We start from the raw sequence: 19,787 nt of genomic DNA on the forward strand, positions 1-19,787 counted from the left end.
GCCCTCAGGGAGCAGAGTTGGAAAACAGTCCAAAAGGTGAACACCTGATAAAATTATAAGCAACTGAAAAGGCTCTTTAGAGTGGAAACATGTATGCAACTTTAACTGGGGGCATAATAAATTGTGTGTGTTTTTTTAAGAGTGTTGGAAAGTCAGTAAATTTAAAGTTAAAATTGTAGCAACTTTATCCACACTGTATATAACTTGCTATAATATATCAGAGTTGTGGTGATCACTTATATTTCAAGGAAAGGCAGAACTACATGTAAAATATGGTAAGCCATGTTTTAAAGGACACCACTGCACAACACTTAATTCAAAGCATAACAACAAGTCCTCATTCCAGGAGCCCAGTGTTTTTTCTACCAAATTAAACTTTTTTAAAAAACTTTTTCAGATGAAACTGAGGCACACATTGACTATGAAGATAATTTTCCCGATGACAGATCGATGCCTGTGGCTGAGCATGAGGAAGAGCATGGCGAAGAGGAAGGGGTGGAGGAACAAGAGCAGGAGTTTTCCCACCCTAAAGATACAGAGGCAGAAAGAGTTGGAAGCAGCAAAGATGTTACTCAGGATATAGATTCTACTGAGAAAGGAAGCAAGGCATCAACTGAATCACCTGTGTCACTGCTGAGCCAAAAACACTTGTTTTGGTTCCCTGCAGAGTCTTTCAATGAGCCTGAATCTGACAAAGACACAAACGATGCCACTAAAACACAATTTTCTGATGGCAACAACCACATTGTAGTGAAAACCATCTATAATGAACCTGGCAACAAAATGATTTATGACAGCAAGGATTTCCCCATTGGACCTGTTCTTGTGAACAATGATACAAAGGCAATGAAAGATACAGTCACCAATACTGATGAATCCTGGTTAGATGGTTACCCTGTAACTCAGGAAGCAGTGGAGGATGACGAAGAGGAGGATAAGGTTGATGGATCGATGGGAACAGAAGATGACATTATCCTTACAACTGATCAACCAAATCATGTTGAAGTTAGAAAAGCAGGCAACAGTAATCCAGCTCCAGACAAGGACTTAACACAGATCATGGCAGCCCCAAAAAGGATACGTGATTATGGGATCAAAGAAGTACCGTTAGTACTAACACCAACAAGTGCTCCCGAGAACGTGAGTGCTAGCAAGGGCTCTGAGGATGTGATCAGGTATCACCCAACTACATCTTTGGGATTTGTGACTCAGGAGTCTACTACAACAACTACACAGCATGACTACCCCACCTTGAAAACTGCTACATTGAAAACCTCTACAACAGTCAGTCCCATTGACCACATTCCATATCCAGAGGCAGAAAAAACAACAGCATACCCAACACAAGCAGCAACCACTACACCAACTCGGGATGTCTTTTCTGACTCATTGTCTAATGAATTACTTGAGCAAGAAAATCTCATTTATGGCACAGGAGAAAAACTTCTCCCCACTTCTGAACCTTGTGTAGGAGAGGATTGTCCTAGCCCAAGTAAAGGTCCCATGATAGCTATCACTGTGATTGTTCTATGTTTATTACTGTTTGCATGTATCCTGGCAGTGTGGTGTTTCAAAAAACGGCAACAGAAGAGTTCTGTATATAAATTGAATGGAAAAGGTCAGGCTAGACATCCCCATCACCACCAACAGATTGAAATGCAGAAAGTCTAACCTGCTACCTGTTTTTGGGCAGACACTACAAAGCAAGAAAAAAAGTCACATGAATGGTGGACACTAAAATCCATCAGTGCAGGAAACAGGGGGCAAAAAACAAACAAACAAAGAAACCTGTGTGGGACAGAAGGAAGTTCAGCTGTTTGAAATAACAACTTAATATATCTTGACATTTCAGTGTTAAAGAAACTGTACATTTTTACCACAAGGGTCTTTTTGGAGATCTCAGCAAAAAAGAATGTGTTTGGTAGCGCAACTGGAGATCATTCAACATTTACATTTTGCTCATATTAATTAATAAAAGCAAATTCTTTGTCTATGACATTGTCTGGTTACAAGCCAATGGCGGGACTGGTCAGACCTTTCTGCTTTACTCTCAATGAAACAAAAGAGATGGGGGGCAAAAGTCTCTCTTTGAGCTTCCACATATGTTGGCATTTGTTATTTCTTTTAGAACTAACCAAATTTGTCAGGGTAGACCAAAACCAATGATTACATGGCATATCATGTGAGGAAAAATATTTGGTACAGTATGTTAATGTAATGGGTGATATTGCATTTGGAGAGATGATCACTAAGGTACTTTTCTTCAATGTTGTGAAATTTTCTTGAAGCACATTAACCAAACATGTAGGACATTAGGATACTTTGGGGTTGGCGGGTGTTGTTTTAACCTTAGGAAAGAAGTGCCTTTTTTTATATTAATCTTTTTTTGTGGAAGTAATGCTTTCTCACTGGAATTGAGATAATACAAATACTAGAAAACTCCATTCTTCCTTTAAAATAAGTAAGCACTGTGATAGTCAGTGCACTCCTCCTTTCAGGTGCTATGAGTAGCCCCTTACTCATCAAGGAGTCAGACAGGAATAAAGCCCTTGGCAGGAAAATACATCAAAAGTAATTTGTTCTTCTGAGTAATAGTGCTTTAAGACCAACTGATCCAGATGTTGAATTTAAATACACAGTCTATAACGTATGAATTAAAAACGTTATGTAGAATATATTTGCCACATTATTCTGTGGGATGACTGAAGTACACTTGTATATTCAAATATGGTAAAAAAAAAAAAGATCTTGGGGTCATCATGGATGGTCCTCTGAAAAACTTCTGTTCAATGTGCAGCAGCAGTCAAAAAACCTAACAATATTAGGTACCATTAGGAAAGGGATAGATAATAAGACAGAAAAATAATGTCATGATATAAATCTATGGTACTCCAATACCTAGAATACTGTGTGCAGTTCTGGGCATCCCATCTCAAAAAAAATATTACAATTGGAAAAAGCATGGAGAAGGGCAACAAAAATTATTAGGAGTATGGAACAGCTTCCAGATGAGGAGAGATTAAAAAGACGAGGACTAGTCATCTTAGAAAAGAGAGGAGTAAGGTGGGAGATGTTAGAGGTCTATAAAATCCTGAACGGTGTGGAGAAAGTAAGTGTTATTTACCCCCTTTACCTAACACGAAAACCAGGGATCTCCCAATGAAATTACGAGACAGCAGAGTACTTCTTTGCACAATGCACAGTCAACCTATGGAACTCATTGCTAGGTGATATTGTGGAGACCAAAAGAATAACTGTTCAACAAAGAATGAGATAAGTTCATGGAGAAAAGGTCCATCAGTGGCTATTAGCCAAGATGGTCAGGGAGGCAACCCTGTGCTTTAGGTGTCCCTAAACCCCTGACTGCCGGTAGCTAGCACTGGACAATTCAATAATTGCCCTGTTCTGTTCATTCCCTCTGAAGTATCCAGCACTGGCCACTGACAGAAGACAGGATGCTGGGCTAGACGGACCACTGGTCTGACCCAGTATGGCCATTCTTATGCTTTTATTCTCTGATGAACTGAAGGGGAGTAGAAAGTGGTCAAAGAGATTATGTGGAACAGTGGGAGATACATACGTTCATAAAAACTGCTTATTTGGTTTGAAGTATAAAAACAAACCTAGGCAAGAAAGATCTTGCCTAATTGTTACAATGAAAACTCTTGCCTTTTAGATTCAATGTTGTTTCAGTTATTGCAAACATGGAGGCTCTTCCAACAGAACATCCTATTTAGAATTGTTAAGAATAAATATGGGAGTGAGAGAGATAGAATATGGTTTCTATCATCCCTGGAATAATTTTGCTTATTTAGGAATGAAAAAAATCTTACTGTTTGTTCTTACTTGTCCTAATGACAAAAGTAGTACTTGTAACTATGAATAATCTGCAGGTAAGAAATGAGCTTGTCTTCTACTCCTTACAGTGCAGTCTCAGCCAAAATACTCAAGTCATTAAATAGATCAAAGCATGAAGGGGGAAAAAGGTGAAATATTGAAAGATTAATCAGTGGAGATCATATAGGACCAAATTCTGTCTTCAGTTACAGTGGTGTATATTCTGAGTAATTTTGGCCCCATCTTGGGTAACTCAACCCCTATATACTGGTAACAAAAATTAAAAACAGGATTTTAAAAATATAGCTACACATTTTGTGAAAGAATATGACTTTATAGAGAGCAAGAGGAGTTGAGTATTGTTGCCTGGATATAGACAGCAAGAACAGAAACTGTGTAAATAGTGTGTTTCCTGTTATACTGCATGATTTTAATGTGTTCTAGAATATGAAATAAACTAGGATTACAGTTGTAAAATATTTTTATGAGGTAACTTTTTTTAAACAATGGATTTAGCACTAAGTAACTTTATGGAGTCTGTTAACTCAACTAAAACATACTGTGTTATCTGTGTGGAAATATACTGCAAAATAAATGCAAAAAACATAAATTTTTAAACTTTTTTTAATCTTAAATTACCAAATCAGTGTTACAGTTTTGCATAGTGTTATTTGAATGAAGTACAGCTCAACAAGCTAAGTAAACAAAGTCAATACTGTTAGTGTCAGGAAACGTACATGATGTAAAAATCATACACAAATAAAGTTACAAACACAAACTGCATGGGGCTCTTGTGAGACTCTCAGATGCTTGTTATTCATGAAAAGGAACAAAATGTACATTAACATAGTACTCTGAGGTATCTACAAAGGCAGGGAGGAGAAGGATGGCAGTGTGTGGTGTTGTTCAAATAACTGACTAAACAAATTTGTTTGTAGAGGAAATACTGGTCTATCTATCAAGGATTTCTTGGAGCAGATATTTTGATATTAGAATTAGTCAAAAAGTGTTAAGTCCAGGTCATCAGCCCAATTCTATTCAGCAGAATGGCTTTTCCTCCTGAAATTTACATCCTGAACTAGAATGCTGTTTGCACTTGTGGGTACTTAATTACCAGAGAGATACTGACCAAAATAATGGGGGGCGGGGAGTAGGGGAAGGGGAGGAGAAGAGGAAATCAAACTTTCCTCTCATGTGTAGCTTGGCTGATCAACTAAGGCAGGGTGTGGAGAGCATAATAAATACAAATACTGGAAGGATGAAAAGGCAAAAGTGAGGGGAGAAATTACTTAGCATAGTAAAAGTGTATAACTAGCAGCAATGGGCTGAAATTAAGACAGGGAAAATTGAGGTGGAATATCAGGAAAAACAATGACAGTGATATCTGGTAGCTGGCAGAGCAGTCTGTCTTCTTATGTGACCATCGCTGTAGTGTTTTCCTTAAAGGAAGCTCTACAATTTGACATTTTAAAACTAGATTGGACAAAACACTAGAAGATTTACACAAGGGAAACTGGGAGGGAAACTGAATAGATGGCCTATAAATCAATCTCCCGCCCTCCCTTATCTTTAGACTCTATAAGGGTATGTCCACACTGCAAAGAAAAACCTGCAGCAACAAGTCTCAGAGCTTGGGTCAATTCATCGGGGCTCAGGGTTAAGTGCAGACGTTCCCACTTGGGCTGGAGCCTGGGCTCTGAAACCTGGTGAGGGGGGAGGGTCTCAGAGCCTGGGCTCCAGCCCGAGTTGGAACATCTACCCTGCTATTTTTAACCCCGCAGACCAAGCTCCGTGAAGACGAGTAAATTGACCTGGGCTCTGAGACTCAAGAGCTACAGGCTTTTCTTTGCAGTGTAGACATAGCCTCTGAGATCTATTTCTTGTCCTCCATTCTATAAAAAACAACTCCCAAACAGTAGAGGCAAGCTATCCTGAAAATATTTACCACCAGGAAGAGAGGTTAATACTTTGAGGTGTTCCACTGAAATTAATGAGGTTCCTCACAGGAGCAAACCCTAGTTCTGGTAAGGTTTGTGGGATCAGTCTCTTTAGTAGAAAGGGTCATGCTCTCTCCTCCCCTAAACAAACATATAAAAAAACCCCGATCTCTGGACTCTCTCTCTGTAGTTGTCTTAACATTTACTGACCATGTCACAACACATTATTTACCTCATTGCACAGCTGCATGGAGTAGTAGGAATCCCCCAATATGTACCCATATCTACAGAGAGATTTTTATGGGCTTCTTGCTAGGGATGATGGATTGATAAACTGCATCAGTTTTTAAACTGTATAGACCTGGATTTACATATTCACTAATTTGTAATGCTAAGAAACAACATGGTGCTATCAATGGAAGATCATGTTAAAATAGTTAAGACAAAAACTGATGAGGCAAATATATGACTCGTCATTTTACAGGATTATGCTCCAGACTGCAAATAAATGTCCCAACACTTTTTGCAGATAAATGGTAGAGAGACTGACACATAGGAACAAAGCCAATTTTAAAACAGTAGTTAACAGTTATATGCAGTTACAGCTCTGACTCCCATAATCCCATTATTTTAAAATAAGTAAAAATTCCATGGCTTTCCAAATGTAAAAATTAATCATATTCATCACTTAATGCCATTTAAACACACCAATCCAAAAGCTATATTAAAGGGGGTAGGGAGGAGGTCAAAAATAATCAAAGAAACTTCTACCCAAAGGTTAGCATTTATAAGCTTTAAAAACCAAGAACTCAACAGAATTTTGTTTCCATATATCACCAAACGCTTTTAGAGAGGAGAGGGGGAGGAGAGTCTAAGCAATTTAATATCTCCTTTAAAAAGAAGTCTCCATTTATTACATTTTTCTGTAGGCACTGAAGAGGAGTTAAGATACAAAAATCCGATCTGCTGGTGTGTGTAGTCTGATTTACAAAACTTTTGGCTATTTCTTACTAACATCTCTTTTTGTATGTAGCTTAAACTCTCCACACTAGGTCATTCACGCATTGAGTCACCAGAAAAAAGAAGTCGCTGTTTAAAGGATGGCAGACAACCAAAAGTTCAGACAGCAGCAATGAAGGATTAGTTGTGGGTTTTTCTCACTGCCCTGCTGCAAACTGCATCACAGCTCTATGTTCAAACATTATTAAATGAGTATGTTTTCTCTGGCATCAGCTACTTCTCTCCACAGTTTAAGTATTGAATTTTTTTCTGAACTGAAGTAGTTTTGGTTTACAGCCCACATTAGAACTTAAAAAACATATTTCCATAGTAGCTGGCATATGCAGGCAACTGTTTACCCTCAATTGCAGCCATCATAAACATGAGTACATTTACAGTCCAACACATCTTTGTCTGTTTGCAACTCAGTATTTAGAGCTGTAAGAAGTGCAGGTTATTAAAAATCACTTTTTAATGTAACCCCTTTAAAGGGACAGATTTCCTGTGTTCGCCTTTGCTGTCAATATCCACCAATATTAACTTTCTTGAATGCAGGGATATGCAATGGAGGTTAGTTACAGCAATGGGGTAAGCCATTTAAAGCAGAATGTTCTAATATGGTTTTAGACGGAATAAAGGAATAGTTTGTTTGTGAGGCACATCTTTAGTTATATCTATGAGTGTGGGTCTATTCTGTAAAACATGTATGTAAAAATGGCACTCTCTTAGTCAGAAGTATTTCCCCAGAGATATTCAGAATCACATCTGCTTTAATTATTAATTAATTTTTTAGTCTTGGTAGCATTGCAAAGCAATACAGCTCAGGGGGAGAGAGAAAGGGAGAGAACTGGATTCTGTTTTGCCTCTGAATTGCCCAACAGAATTATTAATTAAGGTTTCATGGCAGAATCTTTATTGCTGGCAGTGTGAGAGAAAGAACCCAGCTTAACTTTCAGATTCCAGGTTGAATTTGCAGGAACTGACAGTTAGAAAAAGGTTTTTTCCTTCTAAACTGAACATATTTAATACAGAAATCATTGAGACACAGTAAATATGAAATCCATTATGCCACTGTATAGTAGCTTTTCAGAACATAACTACTCTAATGTTTGAACAATACAAGAAACCACCACCACTATTATCTATTTTATTTGAATGAATGTTGAAGCTTATGAAAGTAAGTTACTTAGAAGCAAGTGAGGCACTGTAGTAGCTAGAAAGAGTCCATGCTAGAATACTCATTACAGCTCTGCCAAATAAACTCACTCCCAACTTGCAATACTGCTAATAGTCCAGTCCTGATTCACAGTCTACAGATTAATAGAGATTGTCACTATACCCAACTGTCTGATAGTTTAGACATGTGGACAAATACCCATTGGGAACTAGACTGTGAAAGCCAAAGTCTGTGACCCAATTTGAGCTAAAACTTCCAGGAAACTCACTATCCTGCAAAAGGCCTGTGCAAAGCCCTCTGTCCAACATAAGATCTTAACATAGAGCTTAAGTGGGGCAGAAAGCCTGGTGCTAACCATACCCTCTGGGATCAGTTTCATTCAGCGTTCACCAGTAAATGCTGACTACATTATTATTTGTGTAATCCGCAACAGGCTATTACATAACTGCTTGTGGGCAGCAGGAGGCGGCTCAGAGAGACTAAGAGCAATCATCCAAATATCTTGCTGGGTTATTAGAAAAAGCAAGCAATTATAAAAGGCTTGATACTACAGTTCTGACACAGGCAAGACCACCACAGAGGTCAGTTGAGTTATGCCCACATATGGGTGGTAAGATGAGGTGCAAGATGGCTATGTGCACCAATGCCACATGTTAAAGTGGTATGGAACACACTTCTGTCAAAACTCCCACATGTACACAGTAGCTTGAATGAGATGCAGTCCAAGAGAAGGAATGGAGCATAAAATAAGCCTTGAATAAATATTAAAAGAAAATGAAGATAAAACACCAAAATCTCACCAACTAGGCAGAAGCTGCTAGGACAAAGGCACTTGCAGGAATTTTTTTTTTTTTTTGTTGAGAGCAGGAGTGGAGGGAGGGGGCACTGCCCTGCCCACCTCCTGACCCCAAGAAGAAATGCACAGATTTATTGCAGTAACACAGTGTTGGCATTTACCAATAGAAGCAGAGGAAAAATCACTTGAAAGAACATGAGAATGCTGAAAAAAGCTGCATTAAGTACTAAAGGACTGGAAGAGCAGCTATTTCTCATTAGAAAAGAGCTGGAGCTTGAGAACTCCCTGTACTTGTTAAAATTGAACTGGCTTGAGACCATATGTAGTGGAAATTACTAAAGTCATAAAAATGCACATGAACGAAATGAAAACAGATCACTGCCATTTTAGAAGGGTACATGCATTTTTACATACCTAGTTTACAGTATAGAACAACACTCATAGATAAGGCTCAGATTTTGTCATGGATATTTTTAGTAAAAATCAGGGACAGGTCACAAGCTTCCATGAATTGTTGTTTATTGCCCGTGACCTGTGATTTTTACTAAAAGTATTAAGGACAAAATGGGGAGGGAGGAGGGTCTAATCCCCACCTGCGCGGCTGGGCTGCTGTGGAGGAGTCCCCCACTGTGGCTGGGCTGCTGCAGGGTTCCCTGCTGCCCGCCATGAGTGGGCAGCTGCATGGGAGCTCCTGCCTCCTGCTGTAGCTGGGCAGCTGCGGCAAGCCCAGCCTCCCGCAGCAAGTGGGAGCTGCTGGGGGCCTCTGAGAGAGAGAGAGCTGTTGCCTGCCGACAGCAGTCTAGCCCCGGGGCAGAAAATGCCACAGAGGTCTCTGGAAGTCACGGATTCCGTGACATAATCGTAGCCCTACTCATAGATAGAACTAAAGATGTACATCATAAACAAATAAATTGTGGGGAAAGCTAAAGGGAAAGAGACCAAAATGATCACTTAGATGCAAATAAAATTGGAAAAATCAGTCCCAATAAGTCAAATTGTGGGCATCCATTCCTGAAGAGGTCTTTAAGGCACTTTATTATTTATTTATTTTTGTATTACAGTAGCACCTAGAGGCTCCACTCAAAGATTAAGGCTCACTGTGCCAGGCATCATACAAACAAGTAACAGGAAGACAGTTCATGCTCCACTGACCTCACAATGTAGGTTTACGAAAAGACAACAACAAGAGGGAGAGAAGAACTGAAAACATAATTAACAAGAACAAGACAACATGCATGGAAGTATCTATCCCAGAACAGCCCCATATGACTCACATGTGATTTCTGAAGGAGAGGCTGAGAATCTCACTGAGGAGAAGGTATTTGGGCAGATGACTTTAACCTTGGATGTCAAGTTTCTAATAGGAGAGATTGGAAACTCTCCTTCCATACATCTTTGAGAGTCAGGGGATATGAGATAACTCCAGAGTAGCAGCCTCTCCTCAAGATCTTGTACTAAGCATACATAAATTTTCTAGGAGATAAAATATCCCAGTAGGGTACAGGCACTCATATACCATGAGGGGTATATTTTAGTGTGGAATGAAAACTAGCTTATAATAAGCTGCTACATATTTTAAAAGCAGAGTTAAATTCATGCATAAACATACAATAAATAAACCCTAACATTGTGAAGCACAAGAAGAAGTGTATGGAAATCTGAAACATTCCACATATGCTAAAGCACCCAGGCAAAGAGTGGGCCAAATTCTGCTCTCTTTACAAGGGTAGCTGCACTGAAATTAATGGGGCTATTACGCTGGATATACAACTGTGTAACACAAAAGAGAACTTGGTCCATTGACTTCAGTGGATTAAATTGGGAATAAGGGATTGCTTAAAAGAACATTCAGCAACAAACTGGGGTATGAATCTACTTCACCAGCCTGCTGTGAACTAACTGTTCATGTGGACCCTGCTGATCAACTTTGATTGAGTCCTCTTTGAAATGAGACTATATCAAAGTGCATTAACTAACTGTTAATACAGGTCAGCAGGGTCCAAACAACAATTAACCTGCAGCAGATTAGTATGAGGATTCACTCCCCAGATTGCAGCAAACTAAATGTGCTTGTAGAAAAGCAAGAGAAACAGCAGACAGAATCTGACCCTATACATCTTTGGTTATATTTTAAGGGTTTGGTTTTTTTGTTTTTGTTTTTTTTATGACTAGGGATTGCAGGACAATCTAAAATGATTCCTCACCTGTGGATTTCCTTTTTTATTCCTGATACAGCTTGGAGCTAGCGTATAGCTGGTAAATGTGCAGTAATGACTGTTCAGCTAAATAGCAGGGTTCAAGTTATTTTTACTGACCATGCTTCTCCAAATTTACCAGCACATACTGGAACTCCATAGCTGAGTTAGGGCTCAGCCATAAAAGGGGCTGAATGCCCATGCCTCCCATTGAAGTGAGTAGATCTCAAGCACTTGCAGGTTCTAGCCCTTAAAGAAAGACCTGATATCCTGGCTTCACTGAAGTCAATAGGACTTTTGCCATTGACTTCAATGGGGCCAGGATTTCACCTATTATCTTTAAATACAATATTTTTCATGGTCTTCAAAATATTTATTTATAGGGCAGGATCATATACATAACAAGGAAAATACACTAGTGAAAAAGATAGGAGTTCAGTTTCCCAAATAGTCGTCACACCTATGGTCAAAAGTTGGTATAGATGTATTCTTCATGATCACATCCCATCTACCATCAACAATGGGTACAGAGATTATGATTACATCTCAAGTTTGCTCTTAATAAAGATAAATGGTTCTTCAAATAGATACCTTTATCTCTACTTCCTTTTGGGTATGAAAATATGCACATTGCCAATCAAACTAAAGAGCATGAAAACCCTTATCTAGATGAGAGAATACAAAAACCATATTTTTTTACCTGATTAGCTCTTACTCACACAAGAAGAACCATTTTAATTCAGTGAAACTACTCACATGGACAAGGACTACTTGTGAGAGCAGAGGTATGCAGGATTGGGCCCTAAAGGAGCAAAAATTGAGAAAGAGAAATTTAACTACTTATTGCATTAATTCTGACTGATCTCCTGCTTCATACCATCGAACCTAGTGCAATTTTCAAGACAGATCAAAACTGCTGACAGAAGGAACTTCTCAGAGCAGTTTTTAAAAGGCCATTAGTTAAGTCAGTGTAGTTGTAGCCCAGTCAGTCCCAGGATATTACAGACAAGGTGGGTGAGGTAATATATTTTATTAAAATAAAAAAAATACTACCTCACCCACCTTGTCTCTCTAACTAGCTAAGTCAGTTAAACAAAGCACATTTCAGTTATTTTTTTATTATTATCATATTGCCTGGGAACGCTAGGTATGGACCAAGACCCCACTCTACTAGGGATTGTACAAACAGAACAAAAGGAGAGTCTTTGCCCAAAAAGTTTACAATCTAAATTATGGAGTAGTCTGTTTGATGCATTAGCATCTTCTGATTCACTGAAATTTAGTGTAAGTTTGTTACTCATCATGGGGAAAGCCATATACAAAATACCATTACATGCCTCAGAAAATCTGGAGAGTTGGTATGCCCTATTCAATTGCTTGGTCCATATTCTGGCAAAACCTCTTCAGAATTTAGCCAAGCTATTACAATTTAGCTGAGCAGACTGAAGGAGGCTCAGTGACAGGTGAGAGCATCTGAATAGCTCTCTTTTTTTAAAGTACCATTTTAAAGAAATCAAACACAAGATTATACCACATATGGCTCAACTTTGAGAGCATACAATGAAAAACCACACTCATGAAAAGATCAGTGCAGTGTAGCAGTGATCTCACAGGAAAGACTCATGACATTTGACTGAGGTTAAAGATACAGATTTGAGGTATCTCTAACCTGAGCTACAAATGATGATATGAAGGCACAACAGTGGGTCTTTATTTTTTAAAAACTATGCCTTGTTTTTGTTCATCAGGATTCACTGTTTTCATCCACTTCAAGGAGTTCATCAAGGAATTCCACAACTTCACCCTAAGAGAGATTAAAAGATAGCAGGACACATGTTAATTACTTACAGTGGAATGGATGGAAAAGGCTTTACATCTTATCCTAGAATTAGATTGTAGCAGAAATTGTCAAGAACAGACTGATTTTATATAGTACCTTTCATTTGCTTAAGATAGTGCAAAGAGCCTTCAAAAGTAATGAGATAGCCTATTTAAGCGTAGAGCACATGGCTGCAGTAATGACTCCATAGTTATGTGCCAGATTTTACAAACTCAGGACCCTGAGTAGTCCACTGACAGATCCAGATTAGTTTACTCATTAAGGTCCTGATTGAGCAAAATACTTAAGCATAAACTTAATTTTAAATATGAGTAATTCCACTGACTTCAACAGAACTACTTGCATGACTAAAGTTAGGCATGTGCTTAATAGTTTTTGGAAAGATGGGTAGTTAATTTTACAGTTATATCAATCTTTGGACTTTAGGAAAATACCTCAGATCTTAGCAGAGGTAACAAATTTCAAAAGCCTAGTGGAATTAGAAGCTCTGCCAACCAGACCACTTGGGTTCAGAAAGGTTACAAACCCCTCCGCGCTAAATCATTGATTAGAATACTGTGCCGTCTTGTTTTTCATTTAACATATGTTGTTTTTACACTTGGTCTATAATTACAGCAAAATATAGACCTTATCAGAAGAAAATATTACAGTTCACAGCAAGTTTTCATAAATAGTTTTCTGTAGTTAAACACACCTGGGATACGTCTACACAGCTGCTGAGAGGGTGCTTCCCAGCACAGGCTGACAGTCAGGCACTAGCTCTGCTCACACTAGCATACTAAAAATAGCAGTGAAGGCAGTGTAGCATGGGTGGCAGTTTGGACTAGCTGCCTGAGTGGGTACTCAAGGGGTCCAGGTGGGTTTCTACTCAGGTGTCTACTCCAAGCTGCTGATGGACTGCTATTTTTAGTGCACTACCTTGAGTGGAGCTAGTCTGTCTGTCTCTACGTGCACTGGAAAGCATCCTCCCAGCAGCAGTGCAGACACACCCTTAGGAAACTCAGATTAAAAATGCAGCAGAATGTTCTTTAAGGATGCATTAAAATATCCATTAAATTTGGACGGACGCATCAAGGATTCTCATATGCTGCTCCTCCTCCCCACCTCTCTTGCCTTGTTTTCCACCACTGACCTTTGTTCCTGCACGACCTACTCTTCTTTTTACCTACCTGCTAGAGCTGGTCCAATATTGGAATTTCTGTTAGGTGTGAAATTCCAACTTATTTTTAGAAAAAAATATTCCGAATCAGAATGAAAAAGTTGAAATTTCCCATAAAATGAAATTTCCAATAAATAAATAAAAACATAATTTTGGGACAATCAAAACATTTTAATTTTGACTTATTTAAAATTTTAAATACAAAATAAAAAAATAAAATAACTTTCTAAACAAAATGTTGTTTTGAAATGAAAAATCTGAACACTTTGTTCTGATCAGGTTGAAACATTTAGTTTCAATTTCCACCTTCTCCCCCAAAAATGAAATTTTGTTGAAATTTACACATTCCTGTGGAACATGGTTTTGATTAATGACATTTTCCAACAGAAAAACAATGAACTGGAAAAAATTCTGACCGGCTGTGCCTCGTTCTCAGTTTTTAAAAATCAGAATTTATAAGATTTGTTTTCAACACATTTATTTGAATTCTCCTCTCTCTTTTTTGTATTCCCATTCTTTGTTCACTATGTTCATTTTCTAGTTTGTCAGATGTAAACTTTAAACTGTTTGGGGCAGGGACTGTTTTTCCTTCTCTCTGTGAAGTGTCATGCTAAATTATGGTACTACAAAATAATAGTTTAAAACCTTAACTAGATTTTAACCAAGTTTCTGTCTGGGAATTTATGCATTGGGCACACAGCACACCCAAGTTTGTTTCTCAGCCTGGATATTGCTGCAATCTTCTGTACAGATGGGAAAAGGGCATTATATCCTCTGTGGTCAGTGAAAGGAATTTAAAGCAGAAAGAGGCTCTGTTTATTTTTAATGCAATAGTCACTGTGGCCAGGATTAAAAAAATATCAAGTTCTTCAGAAGTGTGAATTACTAAGGACAAAAAAACCTCCAAAAGTGGGATGACAGCTAGCTGGAATAACTGCTGCTCCTATTCCCAAATTCACAGTTCCTTCTTACAGCTGTGTTGGCGTTCAAGCAAACTGTGAAGTGATTTCAGCAGCTTCTGAAGGATGAGTTTATTTTGCATTTCGCTCACTTGAAACATAAGTATCCAAGTCAATAAAGGTGCAAGAAACAAACATTGCCAGTTCTTTTATATTCTCTATTTGTCTTTCTGTAGGCAAGCAGTTTGGAGTTATGGAAAAGGGCATTAAAAACATCTCTGCATAGCAAGGAACTAGTTATTCTTTGTTAAAAATAATAATTTGCACTTCTGTAGAGCCTACCATTTGTGGACCTCAAGATACTTTATAAATGTGAATGAATAAAGCCCCACAACACCCTTATGGCGTGAGCATTATCATCCTCAATATGGAAACTGAGGCACAGAGAAGTTAAGGCCCAAATCTTTAGGAATGACAACACTACATAATGTATTTGTATCTTTACTGTGGAAAACTCAATAACAATATATAATAAGTAATCTTTTTTAAAGAAAAGAAAGTACTTTGTAGCAAGTTGGTGTTAATATTTTCTGTCACTCCAAGTACATAAAATATTTGAAACAGAGGTTTTCATTTCCTTGTGGAAAAGCATTAAAAAAGTAACATGAATGAGGCAGTATTTCTTGTAGTGACATATGCAAAAATTATTAGTGCATATTCAGGCCTCTAACTATTGCATTATATTGTTAAACAAAACAACATGTTTGCACTTGCTTTACTACTAGGATTTAAGACGTGCTTTGTTTTGGACAGGAGAGCACTGCAGAATCTAAATAAAGAGCTAAACGATTTGAGAGAAAGAGCACAGTCCATCTAGGAAGAGGCCTACACCCTATTAATCCCTTTGGCTGGGAATCATTCACTCAAGGACTGATGAAGTGGTTTTCTTCCAAGGTTACAGTAGGGGGTTGGTGGCTTATAGCTCACTATAAAGACAGCAAGCTTGGTCCAGTACACTTCACAGAGATGTGGTCCATGTCATAAGACACTTGCAGATGAAACAGATGGACAAGCGCAAAAGGAAGATTCGTTCCCCCAGCTCAATTTTTAATATAACGATTTTTCCTGTAACATATCCCTATTTAAATGTTGTCTTCTACTTTACAATGTTTGTATAGAATAAACTGTCCTGTCAATACCGGGTGAAGTTTTTGAATTTTCCCAGCCTGCTTGTTTCCAAGTTCTCTTTTTTTTAGGACTTCCTCACTCCCATCCCAGCCATCCTTAATCAGGTGGGCAAGACATGGAGCACCAGAGGCCTTGCATCTGTCCTGACCAGCTATTTTCTTTAAAAACAGACTGTTTGCAAACAAACTCTTTGGCCTGGATCCTCCCAGAGACCTGTGCACAGAGGGGACTCCCCACATGCAAATCAACTCCTCCTGGCATGGAAGGTGGATTCAGTCACCTGTACCGCACCATCTCCCTTTCTCTAGACCTTGCAGCCTCTGTCCTAGAATCTGTGTAGGTGGAGAAGTGGTGACTGGAGGGGTTGGAAGAAAACATAACCCTCCCCTTGACAAGCAGAAATGCTGTTTTATCTTTTCCATATGATCTCTTCTGGGGATCTCAGAAGCAGCAGTGACCAGGGAGAGCTCCTGGTAGCCAAGGACATAAGGGGTAAACCAGTAGAGGCCAGAACCAATGCAAAAGCAAATGGACTTCATGTAGATGGCCTTGGCCCCCTGTCGGTTCCTCAAAATCTGTAAGGGAAAAAACTGAAGGGTTTCCCAGTCAACCATGGAAGGAAGGGAATGATGGCCCATATTGTACAATGAGGATGTATTCATTTATTTGGGGATAGCGGAGGAAGACATCTTTGCAGTGATCTTCAGAGATCACATGGCCCTTGATGGTGCTGGTTTTTACCCAAAATGTAATGCCCACTAAGAGTTTAAACTAAGGTCCTACTGCACCTGCCAACAAAGATTGGCCTGACCACCTCCTACAGAACCCAAATGCAACCAGAAAAAGGTCATTCACTGTTTTTGGATTCATAGATGTCAGGGGCAGAAGGGACCATTTTGATCATCAGCACAAGCAACAGAACTTCCCAAAGTAAGTTCCTAGAGCAGATCTTTTAGAAAAACATCCAATCTTGATTTTAAAATTGCCAGTGATGAAGAATCCACCATGACCCTTGATAAGTTGTTCCAATGGTTAATTACCTTTACTGTTAAAAATGTACCCATTATTTCCAGTCTGAATTTATCTACTTCAACTGTTGGTACATGGGATCTGTGATCAAGTCGCCCCTTAACTTTTTCTTTAAGATAAATAGATTGAGCTCCTCGAGTCTATCACTATAAGGCATGTTTTATAATCCTTCAATCATTCTTCTGGCTCTTCTCTGAAACCTCTCCAATTTATCAATGTCCCTCTTGAACTGTGGGCACCAGAACTGTACACAGTATTTCAGCAGCGGTTTAACCAGTGCCAAATACAGAGGGGTAAAATAACCTACCTACTCCTATTCGAGATTCCCCTGTTTATGCATCCTGGGGTTGCATTAGCCCTTTTGGCCATAGCATCACATGTTCAGCTGATTATCCACCATGACCCTCAAATCTTTTTCAGAGTCCAGCTTCCCAGGAGTCCCCTATCCTGTAGTATGACCTACATCCTTTGTTCCCAAATGTATACATTTACATTTAGTGACATCAAAACACCATTTGCTTCTGCCCAGCTTCTCAAGAGATCCATATCCCTTGAATCAGTGACCTGTCCTCTATGTTATTTACCACTCCCCCAGTTTTTGGGTCACCTGACAAACTTTATCTGTGATTATTTTTATGTTTTCTTCTGGACATTGATAAAAATGTTGAATAGTGTAGGGCTGATCCATACTGGACCCCACTAGAAATGCACCTGTTTGATGACGATTTCCTGTTTATAATTACATTTTGAAAACTATCAACCTTCTTTTAATCCATGTACTGTATGTCACGTTAATTTTATACTGTTCTAGGTTTTTTAATCAAAATATTGTGCGATACGAAGTCAAATGCCTTACCGAAGTCTAAGGACATTAAATCAACACTTGCCTTTATCAACCAAACTTGCAATCTCAGATTTCAAATTAGTTTGACAAGATGCATTTTCCATAAACCCATATTGATGGACATTAATTATATTACCCTTCTTTAATTCTTAATTAATCGATTCCCATAACAGCTGCTCCATTTTCCTGCCCAGGATCAATGTCAGACTGACACGCCCATAATTACCAGGGTCTACCCTTTTTAAAATACTGGCACAACATTAGCGTTTTTCCAGTCTTCTGGATCTTCCCCAATGTCCAAGACTTATTGAAAATCAACATTAATGATCCAGGGAGCTCCTCAGTCAGCTCTTTTAAAACTCTTGGATGCAAGTTATATGAACCTGCTGATTTTAAAATGTCTAAGTTTATTGGTTGCTGTTCAACATCTTTCTGAATGGAAAGAGTGTTACTATCATCAGTCATAAACTGCATCATCTATTTTTTTCCCAAATAGAAAAATATTTATTGAACACTTCTGCCTTTTCTGCATTATTATTGATAATTCTACCATTTCCATCTAGCAATGGTCAATACTACTATGCGGATTCTTTTTGTTCCTGATATACTTTAAAAACTTCTCCTTATTGTCTTTAACTCTGCTGGCCGTAGATTTCTCCTTGTGTCCTTTTGTATCCATTATCAATTTTCTAAAATTCCTAGCTTGATTTCTATTCATTACTGTCAACTTCCCCTTTCTTCCATTTTTTTTTTTTTTAATAACTGCCTTCACTTCTCCTCTAAACAAGGCTGGTTTTCTAATATGGCCTTCTTCCTTTATTGAAGCTTTTTGAGCATCTAGTAAAGTGCTCTTAATCAATTTCCAATTATCACTCACATTTTTCAGCTCATATTCTTCCTCCCAGCTGATTTACCTCACAATTGTTTATCCAGCTTTGTGAAATTGGCCCTTTTAAAGCATAAAGTTTTAGGGGAAAATTTAATGAATATATTACATTACTGAATGAATTCAAGGAACAACAGTCAACAACTATTCACTCCCATTTATTCTATGTACTGTGCCTAGGGCGATAGTTTGTCTCCATAATTTCTGCTCTAAAAACACACCTTGAAGACCATCATGGTGGAATGCTTCTCCACCTCCTTCATTACCCTTCCTTTCAGTTATAGTAGCAGATGCAAAGTGAGAGAGAAATTACAAAAGAAATTTATTTTTATGTCCAACATTAAACTTTATGGGCTAAGTACAGTATTTTACGAGTCAGCTGGGAAACATAAAAAGTGCCCAAATGTTTGCAATCTCTGAGAAAACCAAAAACACTCTACAGATACAGGAAAAATACCTTTTGAAATAATATATTAACCAAGCAAGATCTCTAAATCTTACCTAAACTTAACCCTATAGAGAGCCTTACCAAGAACACATCACAGAGATAGATCACAATAGAACAGTGGTTCTCAAACTTTTGTACTGGTGACCCCTTTCACATAGCAAGCCCCTAAGTGTGACCCCCCGCTTATAAATTAAAAACACTTTTTTATATATTTAATACCATTATAAATGCTGGAGGAAAAGTGGGGTTTGGGGTAGAGACTGACAACTCACAACCCCACATGTAATAACCTCGCAATCACCTGAGGGGTCGTGACCCCCAGTTTGAGAACCCCTGCAATAGACATCTTCTGGGCAGTCTTTTCAAGCTTTCTACAGTCTAATCTTGAAATGGAGCTTTACTTCTAGTACAGGTTTTTAGTCACTCATATAGGTGGCATTGCTTCTAAGATGTAAAATATTTATCCTTTCCTTTGTGTCACACACAGTCAAAATCACAAGGTAACAATTTCATTTTATAAAATGGTACACCTTCCCTCCATTTTCAGTTCTAA

At 38.4% G+C, this 19,787-nt stretch overlaps 2 protein-coding genes across 3 annotated transcripts in view; one reads left to right on the top strand and one right to left on the bottom strand.

Annotated features, from left to right (window-relative positions):
* The window catches only part of SUSD5 (sushi domain containing 5), a 77,300-nt gene extending 72,845 nt beyond the window's left edge, over nucleotides 1-4,455 (top strand). Inside the window, exon 5 of the mRNA XM_048838959.2 lies at nucleotides 398-4,455. Within this exon, the coding sequence (XP_048694916.1) occupies nucleotides 398-1,671 (1,274 nt within the window). The 3' untranslated portion in view covers nucleotides 1,672-4,455. The remainder of the gene's footprint in view (nucleotides 1-397) is intronic.
* The window catches only part of CRTAP (cartilage associated protein), a 37,313-nt gene continuing 21,969 nt past the window's right edge, over nucleotides 4,444-19,787 (bottom strand). The window contains exons 7-8 of one of the 2 annotated variants that reach the window (XR_007355050.2): nucleotides 5,591-12,745; nucleotides 4,444-5,526 (exon numbers count right to left, since the gene is read on the bottom strand). Coding sequence is in view for 1 of the 2 variants with exons in the window: in XM_048838956.2 (XP_048694913.1) it covers nucleotides 12,686-12,745 (60 nt within the window). In the remaining variant the exon portion in view is untranslated. Of the gene's footprint in view, nucleotides 12,746-19,787 lie in introns of both variants that reach the window. The other variant, XM_048838956.2, reaches the window with a different exon arrangement.

Source organism: Caretta caretta, chromosome 2, assembly GCF_965140235.1.
Source record: "Caretta caretta isolate rCarCar2 chromosome 2, rCarCar1.hap1, whole genome shotgun sequence".
Lineage (NCBI taxonomy): Eukaryota > Metazoa > Chordata > Testudines > Cheloniidae > Caretta > Caretta caretta.